This window comes from Cervus elaphus, chromosome 25 (assembly GCF_910594005.1).
Source record: "Cervus elaphus chromosome 25, mCerEla1.1, whole genome shotgun sequence".
In the NCBI taxonomy this organism is placed as follows: Eukaryota; Metazoa; Chordata; class Mammalia; order Artiodactyla; family Cervidae; genus Cervus; species Cervus elaphus.
In genome coordinates, this window is record NC_057839.1 from 44546403 (window position 1) to 44569492 (window position 23090).

The 23090-nt window shown below is 37.4% G+C and overlaps 1 protein-coding gene and 1 long non-coding RNA gene across 3 annotated transcripts in view; both read left to right on the plus strand.

Moving 5' to 3' along the window:
- The first annotated feature begins 676 nt into the window (after positions 1–676).
- Positions 677–23090, plus strand: part of LOC122683905 — a 113803-nt gene continuing 91389 nt past the window's right edge. The window contains exon 1 of one of the 2 annotated variants that reach the window (XR_006337867.1): positions 677–735. This is a non-coding gene — a long non-coding RNA (uncharacterized LOC122683905). The remainder of the gene's footprint in view (positions 736–23090) is intronic. The other variant, XR_006337868.1, reaches the window with a different exon arrangement.
- LOC122683904 (cytochrome c-like) lies at positions 21824–22287 on the plus strand. The gene has a single exon (XM_043887830.1). It carries the CDS (start codon positions 21895–21897, stop codon positions 22210–22212), a length of 318 nt encoding a protein of 105 aa, XP_043743765.1. The 5' UTR covers positions 21824–21894; the 3' UTR covers positions 22213–22287.

The following is a 23090-nucleotide window of genomic DNA, read 5'->3' on the forward strand; positions in this document are numbered from 1 at the left end:
AGTGGGTTGCCATTTCCTTCTCCAATGCATGAAAGTGAAAAGTGAAAGTGAAGTCGCTCAGTCATGTCTGACTCATAGAGACCACATGGACTGCAGCCTACCAGGCTCCTCCATCCATGGGATTTTCCGGGCAAGAGTACTGCAGTGGGGTGCCATTGCCTTCTCCGTCACAAGGTGTGGAGAGAGGGCTGAATTATATTATTTGGTTCTCAAGGGATGCTTGGACCTTAAATTCCAACATATTTCAATAATTTGATTATCCAGAGCATTGCTGTAACTCTCCACTTTTCCTTCCTTCCCTTACAAGTCCTTTGGAGATATAATAGACTCAGAAGTTCTCAATATTGCCAGAGATTTAGGGAGATTTGTGTAACAATTGTGAATAGAGGGAGTTTTACAAGGCTTTGCACCATAGAGTCGATTTGCTTCAGTGGAACAAAGTTCCCAAGTTATTTTATAGTACATCTTGGCTTAAGGCCTAACAGAAAGTTCTTTAGTGATCTAGCACTAACTTTGTGACTTGTAAACTCCCTGACTGATTAAATTAGAAAGATGTTCTATTATAAAGATAATTATTAATGCACTTATCTAATATTAACCTGCTGTGGGGAGAATAGTTGACTGACAGCCTGATGCTGAGGCCATTATTCTCCTAGACTGCTAACCAGCCAGTGGCTGAGCCTGGCAGAGGTACTGGAGTGGGGGCTATTCTCCGATTTTGGAATCTTCTAATAGGTAGGGACTCCCATCCAGCCTGCTGGAGGCTTTCACTGTACTCTGCTTTGGTATGAAGCTCTTCCTACTCTATCCTTTCTTCTATATCTCCCTTCACAAGTATCAGACTCACACAAGTATCAGAACTGAAAGCTCTTCCCACCTATTTCTGCTCTCTCCTCCTTTACTATTTGTACAGAACTTGACTCACTGTCTCTTGAGCATGTCTAACGCCATCTTGGTGTCAATGTGTTGAAGGGTCTGAACAGGCCTGGGATGAGTTCACCGTTGCAGGTGACAGTTGTGTCATACACTGTTAGAGTGGGCATGCCCAGTGTCTGGAATCGTCATGAAGAACTTGGGGTCCTGAGGAGACTGGGAATGGCGCTGATACATACTTCACTTTGATCTAAGCAGGGTTACATTTCAAGCATGGCATTTTATTTAGTAAATCAAAACAGTGTTTCATCACATTAGAAGGACTCTTTCCTTTAAAAATAGGATTTCCAAAATTGGAATGTGTTTTTCTAGGACAATTAAGTTATTCAGATTACTATGTTTGCAGTTTGTGACAGATGGATGAGGTGGTTCACTATAATATTAAAAAAAGAAAACACAATCAGTGGGTCGGGAAATGCATATTTGGATTGAGCTCATCTGTTTCCTGTGTTTTTAGATGTATTTTGATGTGTGCTGGGGAGGTTTGTCATTGACTGGGACCAAAACCCAGAATATGAAAACTTAGTTCATCTTAAGTTAGAAGAACAATCCAAAGCTGATACTTCCCTGGTAAAATCATGATAGCTTAAATTCACAGCAGGATTTATACACATCTTTTGAAAAACCCAGGAGACATTTCTGGTCTCCGTGATAGGAGAGTTCAAGTCCATCATGTACCCCATTATATCCTCACTTGTCTATATCATGTGTTGTATAGGGTAGATGGTCAAAAATATTTGTTGAAAAAAAGATGAAGGTCATTATAATCAGGATAGTTTTAATTGTGAGTAAATATGACTCTGTTTTGACCATTTTTATATGTAGAATAATCTGGTAACCACAACTGGTTACAATCATGTCTATTCTGTGATCTGTGTTTCTTTAACACTGGGTGGCGCAGTGGTAAAAGATCCATCTGCTAATGCAGGAGATCCAAGAGACACAGTAGGATCCTTAGGTCAGGAAGATCCCTCTGGAGGAGGAAATGGCAACCCACTCCAGTATTCTTGCCTGGAAAATCCCATGGACAGGGGAGTCTGGTAGGCTATAGTCCATGGGGTCCCAAAGAGTCAGACACAGATGAGTGACTGAGCACACTACTGGTCACATGACCAGTAAATACGGGAATGATGTTGGTAGGTGTTGACTCACACATGACTTTTTTTCAGAGTTTTTTTTTTTTTAAGTGATCAAGGTGAACTATCATAATAAATGTCTTGTTGTTGTTCAGTCTCTTAAGTCATGTCTGACTCTTTGTGACCCCATGGACTGTAGCATGCCAGGCTTCTCTGTCCTCCAGTCCTCTTTTCCAAAGTAGCTCTTTGCATCAGGTGGCTAAAGTATTAGAGCTTCAGCCTCAGCATCAGTCTTTCCAATTAATATTCAGGGTTGATTTCCTTTAGGATTGACTTTGATCTCCTTGCTCTCCAGGGAACTCTCAGGAGTCTTCTCCAGCACCACAATTCAAAAGCATCAATTCTGTGGCACTCAGCCTTCTTTATGGTCTAACTCTCACATCTGTACATGACTATTGGAAAAACCATAACTTTGACTATATGGGCCTTTGTTGGCAAAGTGATGTCTCTGCTTTTTAATACATGGTCTTGGTTTATCATAGCTTTTCTTCCAATGAGCAAGTATCTTTTAATTACGTGGCTGAAGTCACCATCTGCAGTGATTTTGGAGCCGAAGAAAATAAAATCTGTCACTGTTTCCACTTTTTCTCCATCTATTTTCCATGAAGTGATGGAGCCAGATGCCATGATGTTAGCTTTTTTAATCCTGAGTTTCAAGCCAGCTTTTTCATTCTCCTCTTTCACCCTCATTGTGAGGCTCTTTGGTTACTCTTCATTTCTGCCATTAGAGTGGCATCATTTGCATATCTGAGGTTGTTGCTGTTTCTCCCAGCAATCTTGATTTCAGCTTGTGCTTCATCCAGTCCAGCATTTCACATCATGCACACTGCACTTTAGTTAAATAAGCAGAGTGACAATATACAGCCTTGTCATACTCCTTTTCCAATTTTGAGCCAGTCAGTTCCATATAAGGTTCTAACCATTGCTTCTTGACCTGCATACAGGTTTCTTAGGAGACAGGTAAGGTGGTATGGTGCTCCTATCTCTTTAAGTATTTTCCACAGTTTCTTGTGATCCACACAGTCAATAGCTTTAGTTCAGTCAATGAAACACAAGTAGACGTTTTTCTGGAACTCCTTTGCTTTCTCCATGATTCAGTGAATGCTGGCAGCTTGATCTCTGGTTCTTCTGCCTTCTCTAAACCCAGCTTGTATATCTGGAAGTTCTCAGTTCAGATACTACTGAAGCCTAGCTTGAAGGATTTTGAGCATAACCTTGCTAGCATGTGAACTAAGTGCAAATGTGCAATAGTTGGAACATTCTTCGCTATTGTCCTTCTTTTGGATTGTGATTAAAACTGACCTTTTCCAGTTCTGTGGTCACTGCTGAGTTTTCCAAATTTGCTGACATATTGAGTATGGCAGTTTAACCACATTATCTTTTAGGATTTTAAATAACTAAGCTGTAATTGTGTCACCTCCACTAGCTTGGTTCATAGTAATGCTTCTTAAGGCCCACTTGACTTCACACTCCAGGATATCCAGCTCTAGGTGTGTAAAGGTTATAGCAACATATAAACCTGTATTAAAATACCTAAAACTCTATAACAGTGAATTCTTTTAGTGTAAGCTGTGCTTGTACTCCATCATGTTATACTACAGTGAATTTCAAGTGCATGTGAAGGAGATGGTGCTGCCATTTCCTCCCTTATTCAGTTCAGTTCAGTTGCTTAGCTGTGTCCGACTCTTTGCGACCCCATGGACTGCAGCACGCCAGGCCTCCCTGTCCATCACCAACTCCCAGAGTTTACTCAAACTCATGTCCATCAAGTCGGTGGTGCCATCCAACCATCTCATCCTCTCTCTTCCCCTTCTCCTCCTGCCTTCAATCTTTCCCAGCATCAGAGTCTTTTCAAATGAGTCAGTTCTTCGCATCAGGTGGCCAAAGTATTGGAGTTTCAGCTTCACCATCAGTCCTTCCAATGAATATTCAGGACTGATTTCCTTTAGGATAGACTGGTTGGATCTCCTTGCTGTCCAAGGGACTGTCAAGAGTCTTCTCCAACACCACAGTTCAAAAGCATCAATTCTTCGGTGCTCAGCTTTCTTTATAGTCCAACTCTCACATCCATACATGACTACTGGAAAAACCATAGCCTTGACTAGATGGACCTTTGTTGGTAAAGTAATGTCTCTGCTTTTTAATATGTTGTCTAGGTTGGTCATAGCTTTTTTTTCAAGGAGTAAACGTCTTTTAATTTCATGGCTGCAGTCACCATCTGCAGTGATTTTGGAGCCCCCCAAAATAAAGTCTGTCACTCTTTCCACTGTTTCCCCATGTATTTGACGTGAAGTGATGGGACTGGATGCCATGATCTTAGTTTTCTGAATGTTGAGTTATAAGCCAACTTTTTCACTCTCCTCTTTCACTTTCATTAAGAGATTCTTTAGTTCTTCTTCGCTTTCTGCCATAAGGGTGGTGTCTTCTACATATCTGAGGTTATTGATATTTCTCCCAGCAATCTTGATTCCAGCTTGTGCTTCATCCAGCTCAGCATTTCTCATGATGTACTCTGCATATAAGTTAAATAAGCAGGGTGACAATATACAGTCTTGATGTACTCCTTTCCCTATTTGTAACCAGTCTGTTGTTCCATGACCAGTTCTAACTGTTGCTTCCTGACCTGCATACAGATTTCTCAAGAGGCAGGTGAGGTGGTCTGGTATTCCTATCTCTTTAAGAATATTCAAGAGTTTTTTGTGGTCCACACAGTCAAAGGCTTTGGCATTGTCCATAAAGCAGAAGTAGATATTTTTCTGGAACTTTTTTGTTTTTTCAATGATCCAACAGATGTTGGCAATTTGGTCTCTGGTTCCTTTGCCTTTTCTAAACCTAGCATGAACATCTGGAAGGTCATGATTCATGTACTGTTGAAGCCTGGCTTGGAGAATTTTGAGCATTACTTCACTAACATGTGAGCTGAGTGCAATTGTGTGGTGGTTATTAAACAATGGTTAACAAATGAGGCTACTATCTGGAGAAGATTTTTGATTTGAGGAACATGTTTGTTTTGAAAGCAAAGGCCCTCCAAAAGTTCACATCAAAGAAGATAGAAGTGCCACAACTGAAGTTGGGAAGAATTAACTGTGATATCAGAAGCCAATGCCAAACATATTTTAGATGCATTTATGTTTTTATTGGGGCTTCCCAGGTGGCTCTAGTGGTAAAGAACCCGACTGCCAATGCAGGAGACATAAGAGACTCAGATTTGATCCCTGGGTCGGGAAGGGCCCCTGGAGAAGGGAATGGCAACCCACTCCAGTATTCTTGCCTAGAGAATCCCATGGACAGAGGAGCTTGGCGGGCTACAGTTCATAGGGTCACATAGAGTCAGACACGACTGAAGCGAAAGCGACTTGGAATGTATGCATGCTCTGTTTTATTATGATTGATATTGTTTTGTTAGTTCTCTGGATATAGTAGGCTTTTGGTGATCTAAGCCAACATTATTTTCACCATGAGATTTTACTGGAAGCATGTCCTCCCAACCCTGAAACACTTATGTGGCATGATAGCAAGAATGCTTGTATTTAGAAGAAAAGCATTATAGTAACTTGGTTAGGAATTCAGATGTAGAGTCAAATTGTTTGGATTAAAATTTCAGCTTTGCCATTTTCCAGATGACTGTGTTACTTACCTGGGCATGGCCCTTCATATTCTGTGCCTTCAGACCTACACTGGTGAAGAGGAGAAATACTAGTATTAGCCTCGTTGGGCTATTTTGTTGTACATGAGTTGATGTAATAAAGAGCTTAGGCAAGTACCAGGCACACAGTAGGCACTCCAATAATGTTAATAATTGTTATGATATAAAGTAGCTCTTTCTCCAACTAAACCATGTAAGAGAGAGTTCACCCTGGTATGTGGAGATATAGTGTGGTTTCATAACTGGTACCTTAATATAGAAGTTCCTTAAGGCTTGACTCATAGTTTTTTGCAGAAATTTTAAGAGCCAGTCCTTTTTTGAATTTGTAGTCACTGTTGCCACAACCTGTTTTTTAAATTTCCTCTGGCTAGAGTCACTAGACTGTGATTTAAATTATAACTTTAAAACTGATTTCCTCAAGTTACTTGTGCTCTTTAGAGTCATCACATACTTACTGCTTTTATTTGACATTTTCTCTTACTATTTTTCTTGATAAATTATGACCTGTTATGCCACTTCCCTTATATGTGAAATTGATACAATGTAATAGAAACAAGATGTACTATCAATAAAATGATCTATCATAAACACAACTAAAACTGGGAAACACATGTCCAAAATTAAGTGATTACAGAATTAAAATACACTTTTCTTTCTCCCTTGGAAGAGGCTGATGAAACCAAAGATTAACACAAGAAAGAAAACCTTTTGCTACCTCTAGCAATGCTTGTGTTCCTGAGAATATATGGGAAAACGGGATTAGTGCTATGTGAAAGTTTGCTTTAAGAGCAGGATCTGTGCATTGATGTGCCTTTTCTTACTTATATGCTTGGATTTCCAAAATAGTCATTTATTGTCTGGGGTTAAACAGTGCTCTCTTCCAGCTGTCAATTAAAAAGGACTTCAAAATAGTGAGTCAACTGCTATCAATGGATTAGGTATGATTATCAGGTGGAAGTATAGGTTGGATAAAAGGATTTCAAAGGGCCTTCAATTCTATGAAATGCTAACTAATAAAAAAAGAAGGTCCAACACCTGAGAACCAGCTACTGTATCTGTTTTACTTTCCACCATTCATGGTGGAAGGAAAATACTATGAGAAAAACAGTTACTTAGGCAGAAAAGGACCACGTGGAAACTAAAGTTGCTTGTTTTCAAATTCTTAAGACTAGGGTGGGTTGTGGTGTTAGAGAACTCTTGACAGTCCCTTGAACTGTAAGGAGATCAAACTAGTCAATCCTAAAGGAAATCAATCCTGAATATTCATTGGAAGGACTGATGCTGAAGCCGAAGCTCCAATACTTTGGCCACCTGATGCGAAGAATCATCTCATCAAAAAAGAGCTTGATGCTGGGAAAGAAAGAAGGTGGGAGGAGAAGGGGATGACAGAGGACAGGATGGTTGAATGGCATCATTGACTCAGTGGACATGAGTTTGAGCAGGCTCCGGGAGATGGTGAAGGACAGGGAGGCCTGGTGTGCTGCAGTCCATGGGGTCACAAAGAGTCAGACACAACTGAGTGACCACTGAACAACAACGGGGCAGGGGGGTGTTGCTCTATTATGAATTGTTGATGTTTAGTGGTGGGTTTCTCTGTTATGAATTGCTGTTGTTTAACTGCTAAGTTGTGTCCGATTCTTTTGTGACCCAGTGGACTGTAGCCTGCCAGTCTCCTCTGTCCATGGGATTTTCTGGGCGAGGATACTGGAGTGGGTTGCCATTTCCTCCTCCAGGTCATCTTCCTAACCCAAGGACCAACCCCATGTCTCATGCACTGGGCAGGTGGATTCTTTAGCACTGAGCTACCAGGAAAGCCCTGTGTTAAAATACACACAAGTAAAATTATGATAAGGGGAAAAAGTCAACTATATATTAAACACTTATGTGAGGCTCTGAGAATGACATCTACTATTTCGCGTAAGTCCCTTCTTCCTCCCCCAAAAAACCAATCCTGTGAGTTAGGTATTATTTTGTAGCTACGGGATCAGGTTAGAGGAAGAGTAATGATAAGGTTACTCAAAGTCTGTATTCTTGCCATTATTTAATACCTTGTCTTAGGATCTTCCTTCTTATTTACAGTACTCCTAGTTTCAGATTACTTGGATTGTCCTCTCCTTTTCTACCAGTTCTCTCACCTTGATTCTATGCAAGTCAGATTTTCAAGGAAAAGAGCCAGGATCAGAGTGTCACTGATAAGTAGGTCTGTTGGTTGTCTAGAGGAGACTCAGTGGTTCTTCTGCCTGGATGCGCCTACTGTACTGCTTAATCTAACTCTCAATCTTAACGGTTCAGAAACAGGTTTCAGCAGCAATGAGAGTAGACTCTGTTTCTCATGCTTGGCTTATGCTAACAGAATTCATACATGTTGATACATAAGATGAGAACATTAGTTGATTTGTTTATAATAAGAAGCAAACTGGCTAAGGTCCTGAACACTCATATTCAGTGGTCAATGCTTTCATTCTCTGCAGACGAGTGTCTTAAGAAGCTACTTTATCATCACAAACTTGCTGTGATTGGTAAGCCATTGGAACAGCAAGAATTGGTAACTCAATGAGGTTTGATGGCTTCTGGTAAATGAGAATTCATATCCAAAGTACATATGTAATACACTGATAGATTGACTCAAGCCCTTGGGCACTGAAGAATTTGGGTGGGTACTGTCAGTACTGTTTCTATTTATTTACTTATGTTTTCCTTGTCTTGTAAGTGCTTTGGTTTCTAACAGTTCACTTTTTGATTGACTCATTCCTCAAATCTTGTGGACTCCAAGGAGAACTTCTATAACTTACTATGACTTTACACATATGTGTTTCAAGCAATTTGATATTGATGTTTAGTTCAACTTTCAGGTAGCAGTCTTTCTTTTTCTTATCTGGAAATGAATTTTGGGTTGGATGGAGGAAATCCCTCTGTGCATATCAAAGCCATAGATACCAGATTGCTTTTCAAAAGAAAATGAAATTTACTCCTTTGAACAGAGGTATGTGAAAGATGACATTCTTGGAAATGATATCCAATTAAGATTTAGTGATATCTTAATAATGGGGCACTGTATTTATATTTGCTTTAGGAATTTTGTTTATGGTAAGTGAAAAGTGAAAGTCACTCAGTCGTGTCTGACTCTTTGTGACCCCATGGACTATACATTCCAAGGAGTTCTCCAGGCCAGAATACTGGAGTGGGTAGCCTTTCTCTTCTCCAAGGGATCTTCCCAACCCAGGGTTTGAACCCAGGTAACCCTCATTGCAGGCAGATTCTTTACCAGCTGAGGAGGGCCTAGTCTCAGAATATGTTTTATAGGAAGAAAACCCCATCAATGTCTGCCTCCAGGATAAGAGTTGTAAAGCCTTAGGAAAGCCATATAGGCCTCAGTATCAATACTTATCTCATCATCTGTCTGTTATTTAACCTTTGAGACAAATTTCTTTGCCTTACCATCTTTTGTTTCAAAAATTTCTTCTTAGGATGTAGATGTACCTGAGATATTTAATGCATTAGACTAGTGTTTAGCAAATGGATATTAAACAAGCTGCAGATATAATTTCAATGTCTAAAGAAATTCTGTAGAAGAATTCAACTTTAATAATGCAGCAATATGTATATTCTAGATCGCTTGAATGACTACTTTGTAAATCAGCACTCTCGTCTAATCTAAAGCCTGAACTTGTGTTTTAATTCCTTTTAGCATCAATTATTGTTACTTTAATTATCACTGGCTTATTAATAATGGGATGCTTAAAAAAAAAAAAAGGCCAGACACTATCATCTCATTCTACAAATCAGGTTTCTTAAAATTTTAAAGTGCAAAGAGAGATGAAAGAATTGAGTTCTACTAAAGGGTAATGTAAACAGATCATACCTAGGTAATTATTATCTGGATGACTACTGATTTGAGGCAAGTGGATGTTTAAATTCTGCTGATGGAGTGGTCAGATTAAAATCAAGCTACCTTATATCAATTACTTCCTGAATTTGAATTAAAGAAGATAATTTTGGTCCATTAACTTGTCCACTATAGAAAAAATATCGAGTGGCTCTGATTCCCAGTAGTGAAAAATAAAATGCATTCCCCTATTGCAGGAGATTAAAATTGTTTGGAGTGATTTTTCATCAGAGAATCACATAGTAGCCTTCTTTTTCTTTTTTGGAGTTTGTGGATTGATTGCTGATATACAGACTAGGTTTAGAAGATTGTGAGATATTGATTTGTGAGTCTCAAGTGATATAGATCCAAGAAATATGTTTTCCTATCCCCTTAAATGGATATACACCATCAAGCTTAATCTCTTCTCTCAAATTTAGGATATCATTTGAATTTTTGAAGGGAAAAAAAAACAAAACACTAAAGGCTCTGAAGATTCTAGTGGTTGTCACCAACAATAAAGCCAATTAGTTAATGTAATACACCTGATACAAGAAACCAGATATAATAGTTTCTTTGATGAAGGGTCTATGTGAATAGACTCAAGTTCTGATTGAAATAGCTTGAGTTGTTACTGCAGTGTGGATTCACCTATGTTTAGCTACCCTCAGTGTGTCTGGGGTAAACAATTCATGCCATAGACTTTAGAGAAATTCTTCCTAAGAAACTCATGGTAATATTAAAGTATTTAGCACACAGTTCAACTCTTTTCTTTTTCCTTTTAAAATTTCTACTTCTTCCTTTCATTTTCTTTCCAATTTCAAGATCTTCTGTTTTTATTACATTTTCTTTTCTTTCTTTCTGATTTTAAGACCTTATGTTTTTCTTATTTTTTATTACATTTCAGTTTTTTTCTTTCTGCACACTATGGGGAAAGTAAGGGGAAAAAGGGAAGAATTTTTGCTTAGGTTGGCTTTTATAATTATGACTGATCATTAATCCACATCCCTTACAAAGTAGGTGAATTGAGGTTCTGAGTGTGTAAAAAACAGCTTTAGCACAACTGAAAATTGATAGAGCCAGTTTTGAATTCATGTGTTGAAGTATTCTGTAATAAGAGTATTATTTTATCTCTCTATATAATATTTCTATGCATAATACAGATATCCACTATCCATGTATCTGTAAATATCTATGGTAGCACTAAGAAATATATTTTATTAATATAGTCATTTCCAGGACCCTATTCCCCACCCCAAAGAAAAGCAGGATGATTTCTGGCAAATATTTGGGCTGTAAATATTTGTTAAATAGAAAGCATATCTCAAAAGCTCACTAATAGAAATATTCTAATATTTCTGGGTCTCCCGCATTCCAGGCAGACACTTTAATCTCTGAGCCACCAGGGAAGCCGTTAGGTACAGTACAGCATATAATATTCATGACCATGGCTTTGAGATTTAATCAAAACACCTAAATCTAATTTTCATTCCTTTTTCCATTGCGCTTAGTCGCTCAGTCGTGTCCAGCTCTGCGACCCCATGGACTGTGGCCTGCCAGGCTCCTCTGTCCATGGGTATCCTCCAGGCAAGAGTACTGGAGTGGGTTGCTGTGCCCTCCTATAGGAGATCTTCCAACCCAGGGACTGAATCCAGGCCTCCCACATTGCAGGCAGATTCTTTAACATCTGAGCCACCAGGGAAGCCCCCATTTTCCATTAAATGCCCCAGATCTAAAGCTCAAAGAATTCAGAAATTTGAACATTCTGTCGGTACCAAGTATTATGCTTACCATCAGAATTTATATCATTCAAGAATATAGTTAATCTTATCATTAAAAAAAGAGTAATGACAGGTATAAAAACTGAGTTAACAACATAAAGATTACAAACTGAGTGTATTTATCTTTGAAGGTAATTAATAATTGTATGTGCCAGAGATCTATAAAAGAATGGCCTCAGAACTTACTATAGGGACTTTATCCTTTCCTCTACAAATTGCTCAGTTCCACCAAAGCAAAGACACTATTCCCCACTGAGGACTAAATAAATGACAAGATTGAAGTGGTGAAAAATAAATTCCTTCTCTGAGTTGCTTGAGTAAAAAAGCTATCCGAAAAAATATCACATTTTTCTCTTCACATAATGAAAGCGTAACACTTTTCACAACATTGTACTTATTTGAGAGGAAGCTTGAAAAATTCATTCTAAAGGGAAACATATATGGGATATTAGTTCTACCACACACATAAATAATGCAGAAGAGCACTGAGAATAAGGATGATTTGGCCTATTCGGTGCCTACCCCCTCCACCCCAACCTTTCATCTGTGTTATTACAATCCATGTATAAACATTTTCTGGTAACCAGGGAATAAGTTATTTACGCACTTTATTTTCACAACATGTCTATAAGAATGTAAAAATGTAAACATTGATCTACATAATCATATACACATATTAAGTGAAACTTCCTGCCACAGTGTGAGTCAGATCATTAAAAAATAGCAAAATTTGCTTTCAATGGCTTATTTGCTGAAAGTGGATGTTTTAATTATTCTAGATAGTTTAAATTCATGAATGACTTATTAGTCACTCATTCTGTTTTTTTTTTTTTTCTTGTTCATCATCCTTGTGAGCTTCTGATATTTAGATCATAGTCTTCAATGTTGTTTATTTAAATTCTTATTAGAATAGCCTGGGAAATTATATGACCAGCCAGAGTAGATTCGGTTCTTGATACAGTTGGCCATATGATTGTATATCTCTTTAAGGAAAAAAGGACCAAAAATGTAACACAGCATGCTAGAAGCAAGACTTTTTCCCCAATGCAGATGACATGATAGATACTGAATTATACTGGAAAGATACGTATATATATATACATATATTTTTTTTTCCTCCACATATTTTTGTTTCTAGGCTCTAAAGTAAAGAACATGGACTAGGAGTCATGAGACATGAACCATTACAAACAGATTTTTGTTGACTGCATTTTTCACCTGCTATAGTGCCCTGATCACTGTCATCAAAGTCCCCAGTGTCTCTGTTACTACTGTCCTGCTTGCTCACCATCCCTAAACATGCCCAGCTTCTATATCAAGACCTTTCCTGCATCATTGTTTTGCACAGTATTTCCCTTCTTTACATTTTATTTAATCATTTCCTAATCATCCCTTAGGTAACAATTAATAATCACTCTCTAAATAGGCCTTTTCCAAGCCCACCATCTATACGGGGCTCCTATATAGCATTCTTGCAGAATTACTTCATCACTACCTGCATGTATTACTATTTTTAAATGTAAATTTATTTCAATAATTGTTTCTTTATTGTCTAAATAATGTAGGTAATATGCTTCATTAAAGCAGAGAGTTTGTCTAGTACACTGCAGACACTCAGTAAATATTTGAGAAACAAATAGATGAATAAATTAGTAGTAAGAGTTGGGGTAGGATAAATGAGTTACAAGATTTCATCCATCTGGAGCAGTCTATGATACTGGGGTAAATTCATTGTTTCATTTTCATTCAAAGACAGCCCTGAAGGAGATTTTGTTTTAAAATCATGCTTCATGCACACAGTCAAGAACTGCAAGAAAGTTTCTTCAAAACACACTCTGAATTTTGGACTTTCCATCAGCCATTCACACCAAGGAGTTAATCTCTAAAACATAAATATGATCCCACAGTTTTTTACTTGACCTGGCTCTTTGAAACCTTGACCTGGCTCTTCACTGTATATAAAGCAAACCCTTTCACTGTATGAAAAGCAAACCCTTTGGAATGATACGCAAAGCCCTCATGGTCTGCTTGTGCTTCAGACTGTAGCTAAGACAGGAGTCCTGCATTTGACGTTTAAGACCTATCTACAGCTCCCAAAACCTCATCGTGCCTTTTCATGTTGTTGTTTTTTATTTGTTGTCATGCCTTTGTAACTACTATGTCTACTTTCTAAATAGCCATTCTTCCCATTCTTATTTTTTAGTTTTTGGTCACTAGGCAAATTCCAACTCACACTTTAAGATTTGGCTGGAATTTTGAATACTTAGTCTTTTTTTTTTTTTGTATGTCCAGAAAGATCAAAGAACTTTATTATATGCATGCCTCTAATATAGCACTTAACAGATTTCTATAATCATTTATCTGATTACCTGATCACAGAAACAGGACAGTTTTTCCCTTAATATTGACAATCCTGGAGAATAGGCATTGCATTCTTATCGTGTGGGTACCTGGGTCCCCAGCAGAGTGCCTGGCACACGTTAGGCAGTTCTTGAATGTGGAGTCAATGAATGACAGTCTCAATTTACTGTCTTGGCAGCTTAGCCTATGTTTACTAGTGCTTTCATATGTTCAGGTGTGAGTGGGAGAAAGTGGTCTCTAGCATCCCAATTTCCTTCTAATATTATAGTTTATTCATAATGGATCATTTTATATATAATGGTTGCCTTTATAATGCTAACACCTACAAACAAATATTTTTAATAATTTTATTAAAAATTATTTCATTATTTCCTCTGAACATTTGCCTTTTATTTTTTGCATTTTTGTTAAAATTAATTTATTCAAACTAGAGTGAATCATTTATGCACAAAGAGCATTCTCTAGATTTTGGTGGTCATAATCCTGAATACATCAGCTTCTTACAAGATTTTAAAATCAGAGAATTGTTTTTCAAACCTTTGTTCAGTTTTGTATTTATGATCACTTTAAATCTTTATCTTTCATATTTATTTACTGGTGAGTCTTCACTATTTACTGATTTCTTCCTATGATAAAAATGCATGATTAGCCCTTAGCTCCTTTCAAGAGAACACTCATTTTATTTTTTGGAGTAATCATAAATTCTATTTCTGTTTTCCAAGATGTTGGAAATAACAACCAAGCATTTTGCTTATGATTATAATAAGAAGAAATTCTGTATCACATCATGATGTAGTACCCATTGATATATTTCTTCTTTTACTAATTAATGAGAACTCAATCCAAAACCCTGAGCTCTTGTGACCCTCCAGTGGGTCATGGAGTGCAGACTCGTCCATCTCAGGTATAGGTGCTCAGAGTTGGGCATTTTTAGTCATGTCACCTCTTACTGCCGTTTATTTGGTGTTCAGTACCTGATACTCAGCCTATGATGAACTAGAAAATTCAACCAGCATTTCCTTGTAAATAAGAGTAATGAAATATCAAATATCTTGGTTACATGGTACAAAAAACAAGACTCTCATCTTTCAGGTTTGTACTTGTAAGAGAAATGAAGACAGAGAGTGACAAAGGAATGGTTTTATGGACACATGTTTTAGAACCACCCTACACTAATAAAACGCAATTTTAGAAGGCAGAAAAAATATTTCCCAATACTTTAATAGTCCTATTTTAATCGTGTCCATTGACTGAAGCGCCAAGTGCTAATGTGCCCTTGCTATAAATTATTTCAAGAACACACAATGAAAAAAAAAAAAATGAAGAACTTGCAGTGGATGGAGCCTCCCTGAGGCTGGGAAACAGCAGGGGGTCCTTTACCATCAGCCGGGCATCTTACGAACAGTTCAGTTGCTCCCCATAGACCACCACTTTCTCTTGTTGAGAGTCAGGCCATCTTAACTGAAGCTCTGCCAGCAAGACTTTTTGTTGGTAAAAACATTGTAAACTGAAAGAGAAGAGATTTGATAACCAGGAAGGCTCATTCCCTAATTTTAGGTCAGAGCAACAGGCCAGGTGCTATGAGTTACACAGTATCTCTAACTGGATAAGGAATTCAAAGGAAGACTTGAGAAGCTGTCTTTCTTGGGTGCCATTTTACCCTTAGAGATAACTCACAGCATTTTAAAACAAGAAGGATATGATAGCTCAAGAGTACCTTCACCCCCTCCATGTGGGACCAAGTGTGTGACTACCAACTAGTTTATACAGCATCCACAAGGGGTTTAAGTGTACAGAAAAATGTTTGCAAGGTTACTTACGCTATTATTAGTGATTACTCTGTTTATGGAAAAGGCATCTGGAGAGGGGCAGATGCATTGAGGAGGAATAAAAATGAATTTTTGCTTTATATATTTTATATTTTTTAAATGTTCTTTCACAACAAAAATGCTACTTGTTTTTTAAAAATATTTTCCAGACCACAAATGCCGCTTATTTTGTAAATAGTAACCCATGTAAGCTTCTCTAACTGTGGTAATAATTTAACTTCATCAGCTTTGCAAAGGCTGATAATTTTTAAAGTATTAAAATATTTAGTATACACTTTAATTGTCCTTTACCATTAGTAGGGCAAGGCAAATTATTGACCAACTGGAGAAAATCATATTTAGGGGACAGCAGAAGGTCCCCAACTAACCTACCAGTGGTCATTGTCATCATCATCATCATTATCATCATCAGCAGCATCATCAAGCAGCAGCTTTAAACAGTCCATCTGAGCACGGCGCGGCGCAGGCCTCTGCAAGGTTAATGAAACAGAGTGTCAAGGACTGCTGTTTCAACGTTCCCGTTCATACCACAGACCAAACATCAATAGCAATATGCATATACAGGTGTAGACAATTCTACCATTGTAAAAAAAACCTGACTAAAAAATGTTTTTGGAGATGCTGTTGGTCATTCCTAATTGAGGAAACCCAAATGCCACATAGAAATTGTTCTGTTTTCCTTTAAGCAGAAGACCCTTATTGGGTAGTTGTTTGAGAAGATATTCTGGAATACCATTGTTTTCATCTGTATAGACTTTGGTAAACAAATCTTTCTTTGAAGTGCTGGTATTATCATAGAACAGTTACTTGCAAATAACAAAAGCATAATCATTCTTAGTAAGCACTTGTTTGCTGCTGACTAGGATAGGACATGTTGTTCTAGTTATATTTGCTAGAATAGTTCTTTTGTTAGCTAAGAACGAGTACTATTTTTCTTGACTGAATTTTCTGCTGTTGGCGTGACATGAACTTCAAGAGCATCAAAGAATATTGAGTCTAGAGTCCTATTGTTGATTTTAATAATTTTATCTCATAATTGGCTTAGAAATTGATTTTATGTTGTCTTCATGCTTTGTAAGAAAAAACTGAATTTAAGTTTTGATACAACAGTAGAACTCACCTTATAAAGAGTATCTTGTTTTGTTTTTGGTGTTCAGAACTTCAATAAAATCTCTTTGAAAATGATATGTTGATCTTTCTGAAGATTACTACTGTTGTTTCTTTTTTTTTTTTTTTTTGTATTTACTTTTTTTTGAGGGACCGTGGAAGAATGACATAAAACTTTCTTGCTGAGACTTTTAAGAAGGCCAAGTAGAGCTTGATGCCATGCCTGTGAAAGCTTGTTTTCATGTACAATGAAAAGAAAAGGTTTAACATTTCAGAATCACTTTTATTTTTGTTTTAAATTAAATTAAAAATTGTTCTAATAGTTTTAAGTTCACAGCAAAATTGAGAGGAAGGTACAGAGATTTCTTATATACACCCTACACTTACATATACATAGCCTCCCCCATTATTAAGATTCCCAACTATAATGATGCACTGATGCACTTGTTACAATTAATAAACCTATATTGACACATCATAATTACCCAAAGTCCACAGTTTACCTTAGAGTTCATTCTCAGTGTTGTACATTCTGTGGATTTGGACAATTGTATGGCGACATACATCCACCATTCTGGCATCATACAGAGTATTTTTACTGCCCTAAAACTTATCTGTGCTCCACCTTCTCTCCTTCATTCCTGGAAACTGGATCTTTTGACTCTCTATGGTCTTTTTGTCTTTTCCACAATGTCACGTAGCTGGATTTATATAGTATGTACTCATTCAGACTGGCTTTTTTTTAAACTTACATTCAGATTTTCTCTATGTATTTTCATGAGTTGATAGTTTGCTTCTTTACAGCATTAAATAATATTTCATTGTATGGATGCACCATGGTTTATTTATCCATTTCTTACTGAAGGACATCTTGCTTGCTGTAAATTTTAGAAATTGTGGATAAAGCTGCTATAAAAATCTGTGTGTAGGTTTTCATGTGAACATGAGTTTTAAACTTTTTTTTTTTCCTTTGGGTAAATACTAAGGGGCATTCGCTATCAATTTTGGAAAGAAAGGCAGAGACTCAAATTGTGCTCTGTGTAGATTCATTGCTCTGTTAATCAAAGATTCTAGTAGATGATGCTATTAGCTGTACAGTCTCCACATTAAGCCTTTTTCTCATTTGGATAATGTTTTCTTTAAAAGAAATACTAATGAGAAATAAGGTTTCAAGGACTTTATTCTACAAGTAGACTGTAATTACTATGAGAACAAGAACTATTTCAAAATTTTGAGTATAATCTAATGTTATGGGTTCTCAATATACGTCTCTTAATGATAATGACGTGGTTAAATCAGCTTCATAAAAACAGTTCACCTGAAAGTATTATTGAGAAGTAGCTTTGGTTTTCTCAAGAATATCACCGAGTTTCTGAGGAAATTTTCTGAATTTGTAGCAGGCCATATTAGCTTTTATTGTTTTCTACTGATCCATTTTTTATTAAAATCAAGTGAAATAAACTGTGCAGTAAGTTTAGATTGATTATATACATATTCCTTAGCTTAGATAAGAATGCAACAATGAACAAGAACAACTCTTGTTCTGCTCCACTTCAAAGCCTTAGCAAACCTCTTACGACTCAATATGCTATTGGTATCATTGAAAAGATCCTGAGTCAGTCATCTAGAAATGCTCCCACACAGACTTACAAGAGATTACAGATCATTTTTCAGACTGGGGACAGTCAAATGGACTTAGGCCTGGAGAAAATGTAGTTATGAAGGAATCTAAAAGCAGTAAAAAATTTCCATTAACTATACAGAGGAGAAAACCATTACCATTCTGCCATTTCAGCAGTATGACATAAAACAATGCTCTGATAAAAGATGAAAACAAATCTATAAATCCAGTATATGCTTGCAGGGGACGCATCCAGAGTGGTACTAAATGTGACTTCAAATCACACGCAGACAACCTAAAGACCTTCTCAGTGATGGTCAACCTCAATATGATTGTGAAACTCAGAAACTTGGCTCTCCAACAAAATTTGCCCTTATTTCCTTGAGAGCTTTTATTAACTTCACTTATAAATCTCATTTGATATCTAGATAGGAGCAATAACATCGAGGATTTTGACCAGTCCATCAGCATTAGAGGAATGTCATGAAGTCAAAACAAAATATATCTATGTAGCATCTATTTTGTGCCCCAAATTGTACTAGACATTATGGGAGAAACCAAAGCCATTTTTAAAAAAGGAAGAACAAACTAAATTATTTTAGAGTTGACATTTACATGCGTGGAGAATTAGTGAGCCATGTAAGACAATTCACAGTAAAAATTTAAAATTTTCTGAACAGAATGTAAAGATGAATTCACAAGAAGAGACGCCAATGTGAATTGCAGTATTTGGGCTTTGTTAATAAAGCAGGTCTTAGGCTGTGCACTAAAAAGATGCTTTATTGGAGTGGTATAAAGCAAAGAAGTTTTGACCTATCTTAGTTGCAATAGCTACATATGTAATATGAATGAAAGCTAGCCGTTGAAACATCAACAAAAAGAACTCCAAAATACTGCATGGACTCTCCTAAAAAACTGGGTATGGTATTGTGCAGTTTAAAATATGTTAACAGGATAGATTTAATGTTAAATGTTCTTTAAGAAAGAAAAAAGGAAATAAAAAACTAAATAAAACAAGAATTCCTCCAAAAGAGCAGAAGTAAATTTTTGGAGGTGATAGACATGTTTTAAGCCCTTGGTTGTAATGATGTTAATAATATCATGGGTATATGCTTATGTCCAACTCATTAAGGCATATACATTAAATGTGTGAAATTTATAATATATCAATCATATACCAAAAACAACTGAAACATAAAATAATCTTAATATGTGGAGATTAGCAAAGAAAAATGATAGAGGGCCACAGTCAGGGCTAAAGTTTGTACATATTAGCAGAAACGACTGAGTGGAATACTTACTACACATAAGGAATAATTTTATAAACTTTGAAAATGGGTCTGATGTGAAAGAATAGTATCAAGAAGAGTGTATTCAAGACTTTGCAACAGAACAGATATCCAGAGATGTTTGTTGATGGCTTCATATACGTAGGGGTTTCCCTGATAGCTCAGTTGGTAAAGAATCCGTCTGCAATGCAGGAGACCCCAGTTCAATTCCTGGGTCGGGAAGATCCCCTGGAGAAGGGATAGGCTATCCCCTGGAGAAGGGATAGGCTATCCACTCCAGTATTCTTGGCCTTCTCTTGTGGCTCAGCTGGTAACGAATTTGCCTGCAATGCGGGAGACCTGGGTTTGATCCCTGGGTTGGGAAGATCCCCTGGAGAAGGGAAAGGCTACCCACTCCAGTATTCTGGCCTGGATAATTCCATGGGCTGAATAGGCCTTGGGGTTGCAAAGAGTCGGACATGACTGAGTGACTTTCACTTTCACTTTCACTTTCACATACATATGGTTCTCATGTGTGAAACCCAAAGCCTTAACATCATTTAAAATCATATCAAGCATGAATAATCAATATATGAATAAACTGCAATAGGTAAATTCAAATTCTAAATTATTGTGCGCAAACTCTAAGAGGAACTGCGTCTTCTCCAAGCTAGGTCAGTCCCTCCTCTTCCCTCCAAACTTCACAGAAAACTTATACCATCTTTAGCCCTTCTCTTTCTCTTATCTTTAATCTCTTATTGCTTAATAGGTCCTTCCAAAGAGCTTTTAGGTAAACTTGAGGCTCTCTCATGTTTAAAATCAAACAAAACAATAAAATGACCTCAAATACATACATATATATACCTTAACAAGCTAAATTTTTTGTTATTTATTTGTTAATTATTTGTCGGACCTCATCTTAAATGTTAATACTTACTGTGCTTAGTCGCTCAGTCGTGTCCGACTCTTTGTGACCCCATGGACTGTAGCCCACCAGGCTCCTCTGTCCACAGGGATTCTCCAGGCAAGAATACTAGAGTGGATTGTCATGCCCTCCTTCAGAGGATCTTCCCGACCCAGGGATCGAACCCATGTCTCCCGCATTGCAAGAGGATTCTTTACTGTCTGAGACACCAGGGAAGCCCATTAATACTTACTAGTGGCATTTAATAAAGCAATATAATTATTACTTCGGAAAATTTTTCTGACTCCTGGTGTATGGCTCTGTAAAACTTTCTACTTACCTTTTGCAGCCACTGAGCTCAAGCATTATCAGTTGGCAATCTGTGAAACAATTTGCTTATTGAATGCTTTCTCTGCTGGGCTGTAACCTCTCATTAGCTGTTTATGGCCACAGCACTGAATTCTCAGTGCCTAGAACATTGTTTGGCACAGAGGGGCCCTCAGGTGATTTTTGTTGCAAAATGAATAGCTATAATACTCAATCTCTCTAATATGTGAAATTATTGCATGTAACCTTATAAGATACACTAGGTGAGGGAGGACTTAGACATTTGTGTGTGTGTGTGTGTGTGTGTGTGTGTGTGTGTTAGTTGTTCAGTCTGTGTCCAGCTCTTTGTGACCCCATGGACTATAGCCTGCCAGGTTCCTCGGTCCATGGAATTCTCCTGGCAAGGATACTGAAGTGAGTTGCCCTGCTCTTCTCTAGGAGACCTTCCAGACTCAAGATCAAACCCGGGCTCCCGCATTGCAGGCAGGCTGTTTGCCATGTGAGCCACCAAGGAAGCCCGACATATCTTATGTGTGTCGTCAAACCTTATCTCGCTCATCCGTTCTCTTCTTTGGCTCCTTGTGTTTGGACCCTGGATTTTGCATGTCCAACTTGAAGGAAAGAATGATGAAGAATATGCTAGGGTCCTTTGAGGAGCATTTCCTACTTAACTCTGTCATCTGTACATATTTATAGCTTTACCAATTTATATTAGTCTGGTCCTGTGATAGAACATAAGCAATAAAGTATAACTTGAATGGTCATTATTCTTAGAGTACTTACTTAGATTACTATATGATTTCTCCTGAAACTCCTAGGCTTCTAATAATGGCTAAATTCTATATGGTAGTATAACCTAATTACGGCATAATTAATTTAGCCTTTTCAGCTTTTCATCTTTATGTCCTATCCTGCTATGGTTAGTTGTGGACCAGATTATTTACAAAGCCTCTCCAGAATGTATGACTTGACTCTCATAGACAATCTACTCACATCAATTAGACGCAGAAAGATACCAGACAAATATTTAAATGGATAGGGGCGGCTTAGAAAGCGGGGCGTTCGGCTTGCGAGCGGGAACTTCTCGGTCGCACACAGAGAAAGAACGATTTAAAAATGGGTGATGTTGAGAAGGGCAAGAAGATTTTTGTTCAGAAGTGTGCCCAGTGCCATACTGTGGAAAAGGGAGGCAAGCACCAGACTGGGCCAAACCTCCATGGTCTGTTTGGACGAAAGACGGGTCAGGCTGCTGGATTCTCTTACACAGATGCCAACAAGAACAAAGGTATCACCTGGGGAGAGGAGACGCTGATGGAGTACTTGGAGAATCCCAAGAAGTACATCCCTGGAACAAAGATGATCATTGCTGGCATTAAGAAGAAGGGAGAGAGGGAGGACTTGATAGCTTATCTCAAAAAAGCTACCAATGAGTAATAGTTGGCCACTGCCTTATTTATTATGAAACAGAAGTGTCTCATGACTTTTTATGTGTACCATATTTAAATTGATCTCACACACTAGAATTCAGATCATGAACGGCTGATGGAATAATTCTGTTGGACAGTCCGGATTTAAATAAGATTGGTTTGTGGCTAAACAAAAAACAACAACAACAACAACAACAACAACAAAAAATGGATAGGGGCTATGCTGTAAATAAGGAAAAGATCTTTTGAAATTTCCAAGCCTCCATTTCTAGGCAACGATTCTGTAATTACAGGGCAGTCAGAGTGAATATTATTGACTCCTTTTTAAGGGACTCTCTGATGTAAAGTTAAAGTAAACATTGGATTTTGGTGCAATTGAGATATTTAGTTTCAACAGCCTTGTATGAAGGTGGAAAATAATTTTTAATACTTGCTGATATTTACAAACCTCAAATTTAGAATTTTATTTAAGTGATGGGAAGAATACTGAGATTACTGAGGATAAAAGCAATTATAGTTACCACAGTCATATTTTGTAATTTATTCACACACAAAGGATAAAATGGAGCCTGGAATTCTACACAAATGAGGAGGGTAATTGAACCATTTAATATGGTCATTTAAATTTGAAAAAGCAAATTTGATGTGGTCATGCACTAGCACATCTCTGTACATCTTATTTCTGATGTCTTCTGATGTGTACTGTCTAGTTACAGAACTTGACTGCCTTGTTCCGTATGGTTGTATTCTATAAATTAGCATGAAACAAACAAACAAAATATTTCTAGTGAGCCTATACTTTTGTTTGGCCTTAAAAGCCTCTTGGAAAATCTGCCTCAAATTTTTGTACAAGTCTTTCGCTTTCAGTGGGTTATGAATGCAAAG

Bases quoted from the DNA above. Each gene is read 5' to 3' on its own strand.
- LOC122683904 (XM_043887830.1), top strand. From the start codon at position 21,895: ATGGGTGATGTTGAGAAGGGCAAGAAGATTTTTGTTCAGAAGTGTGCC.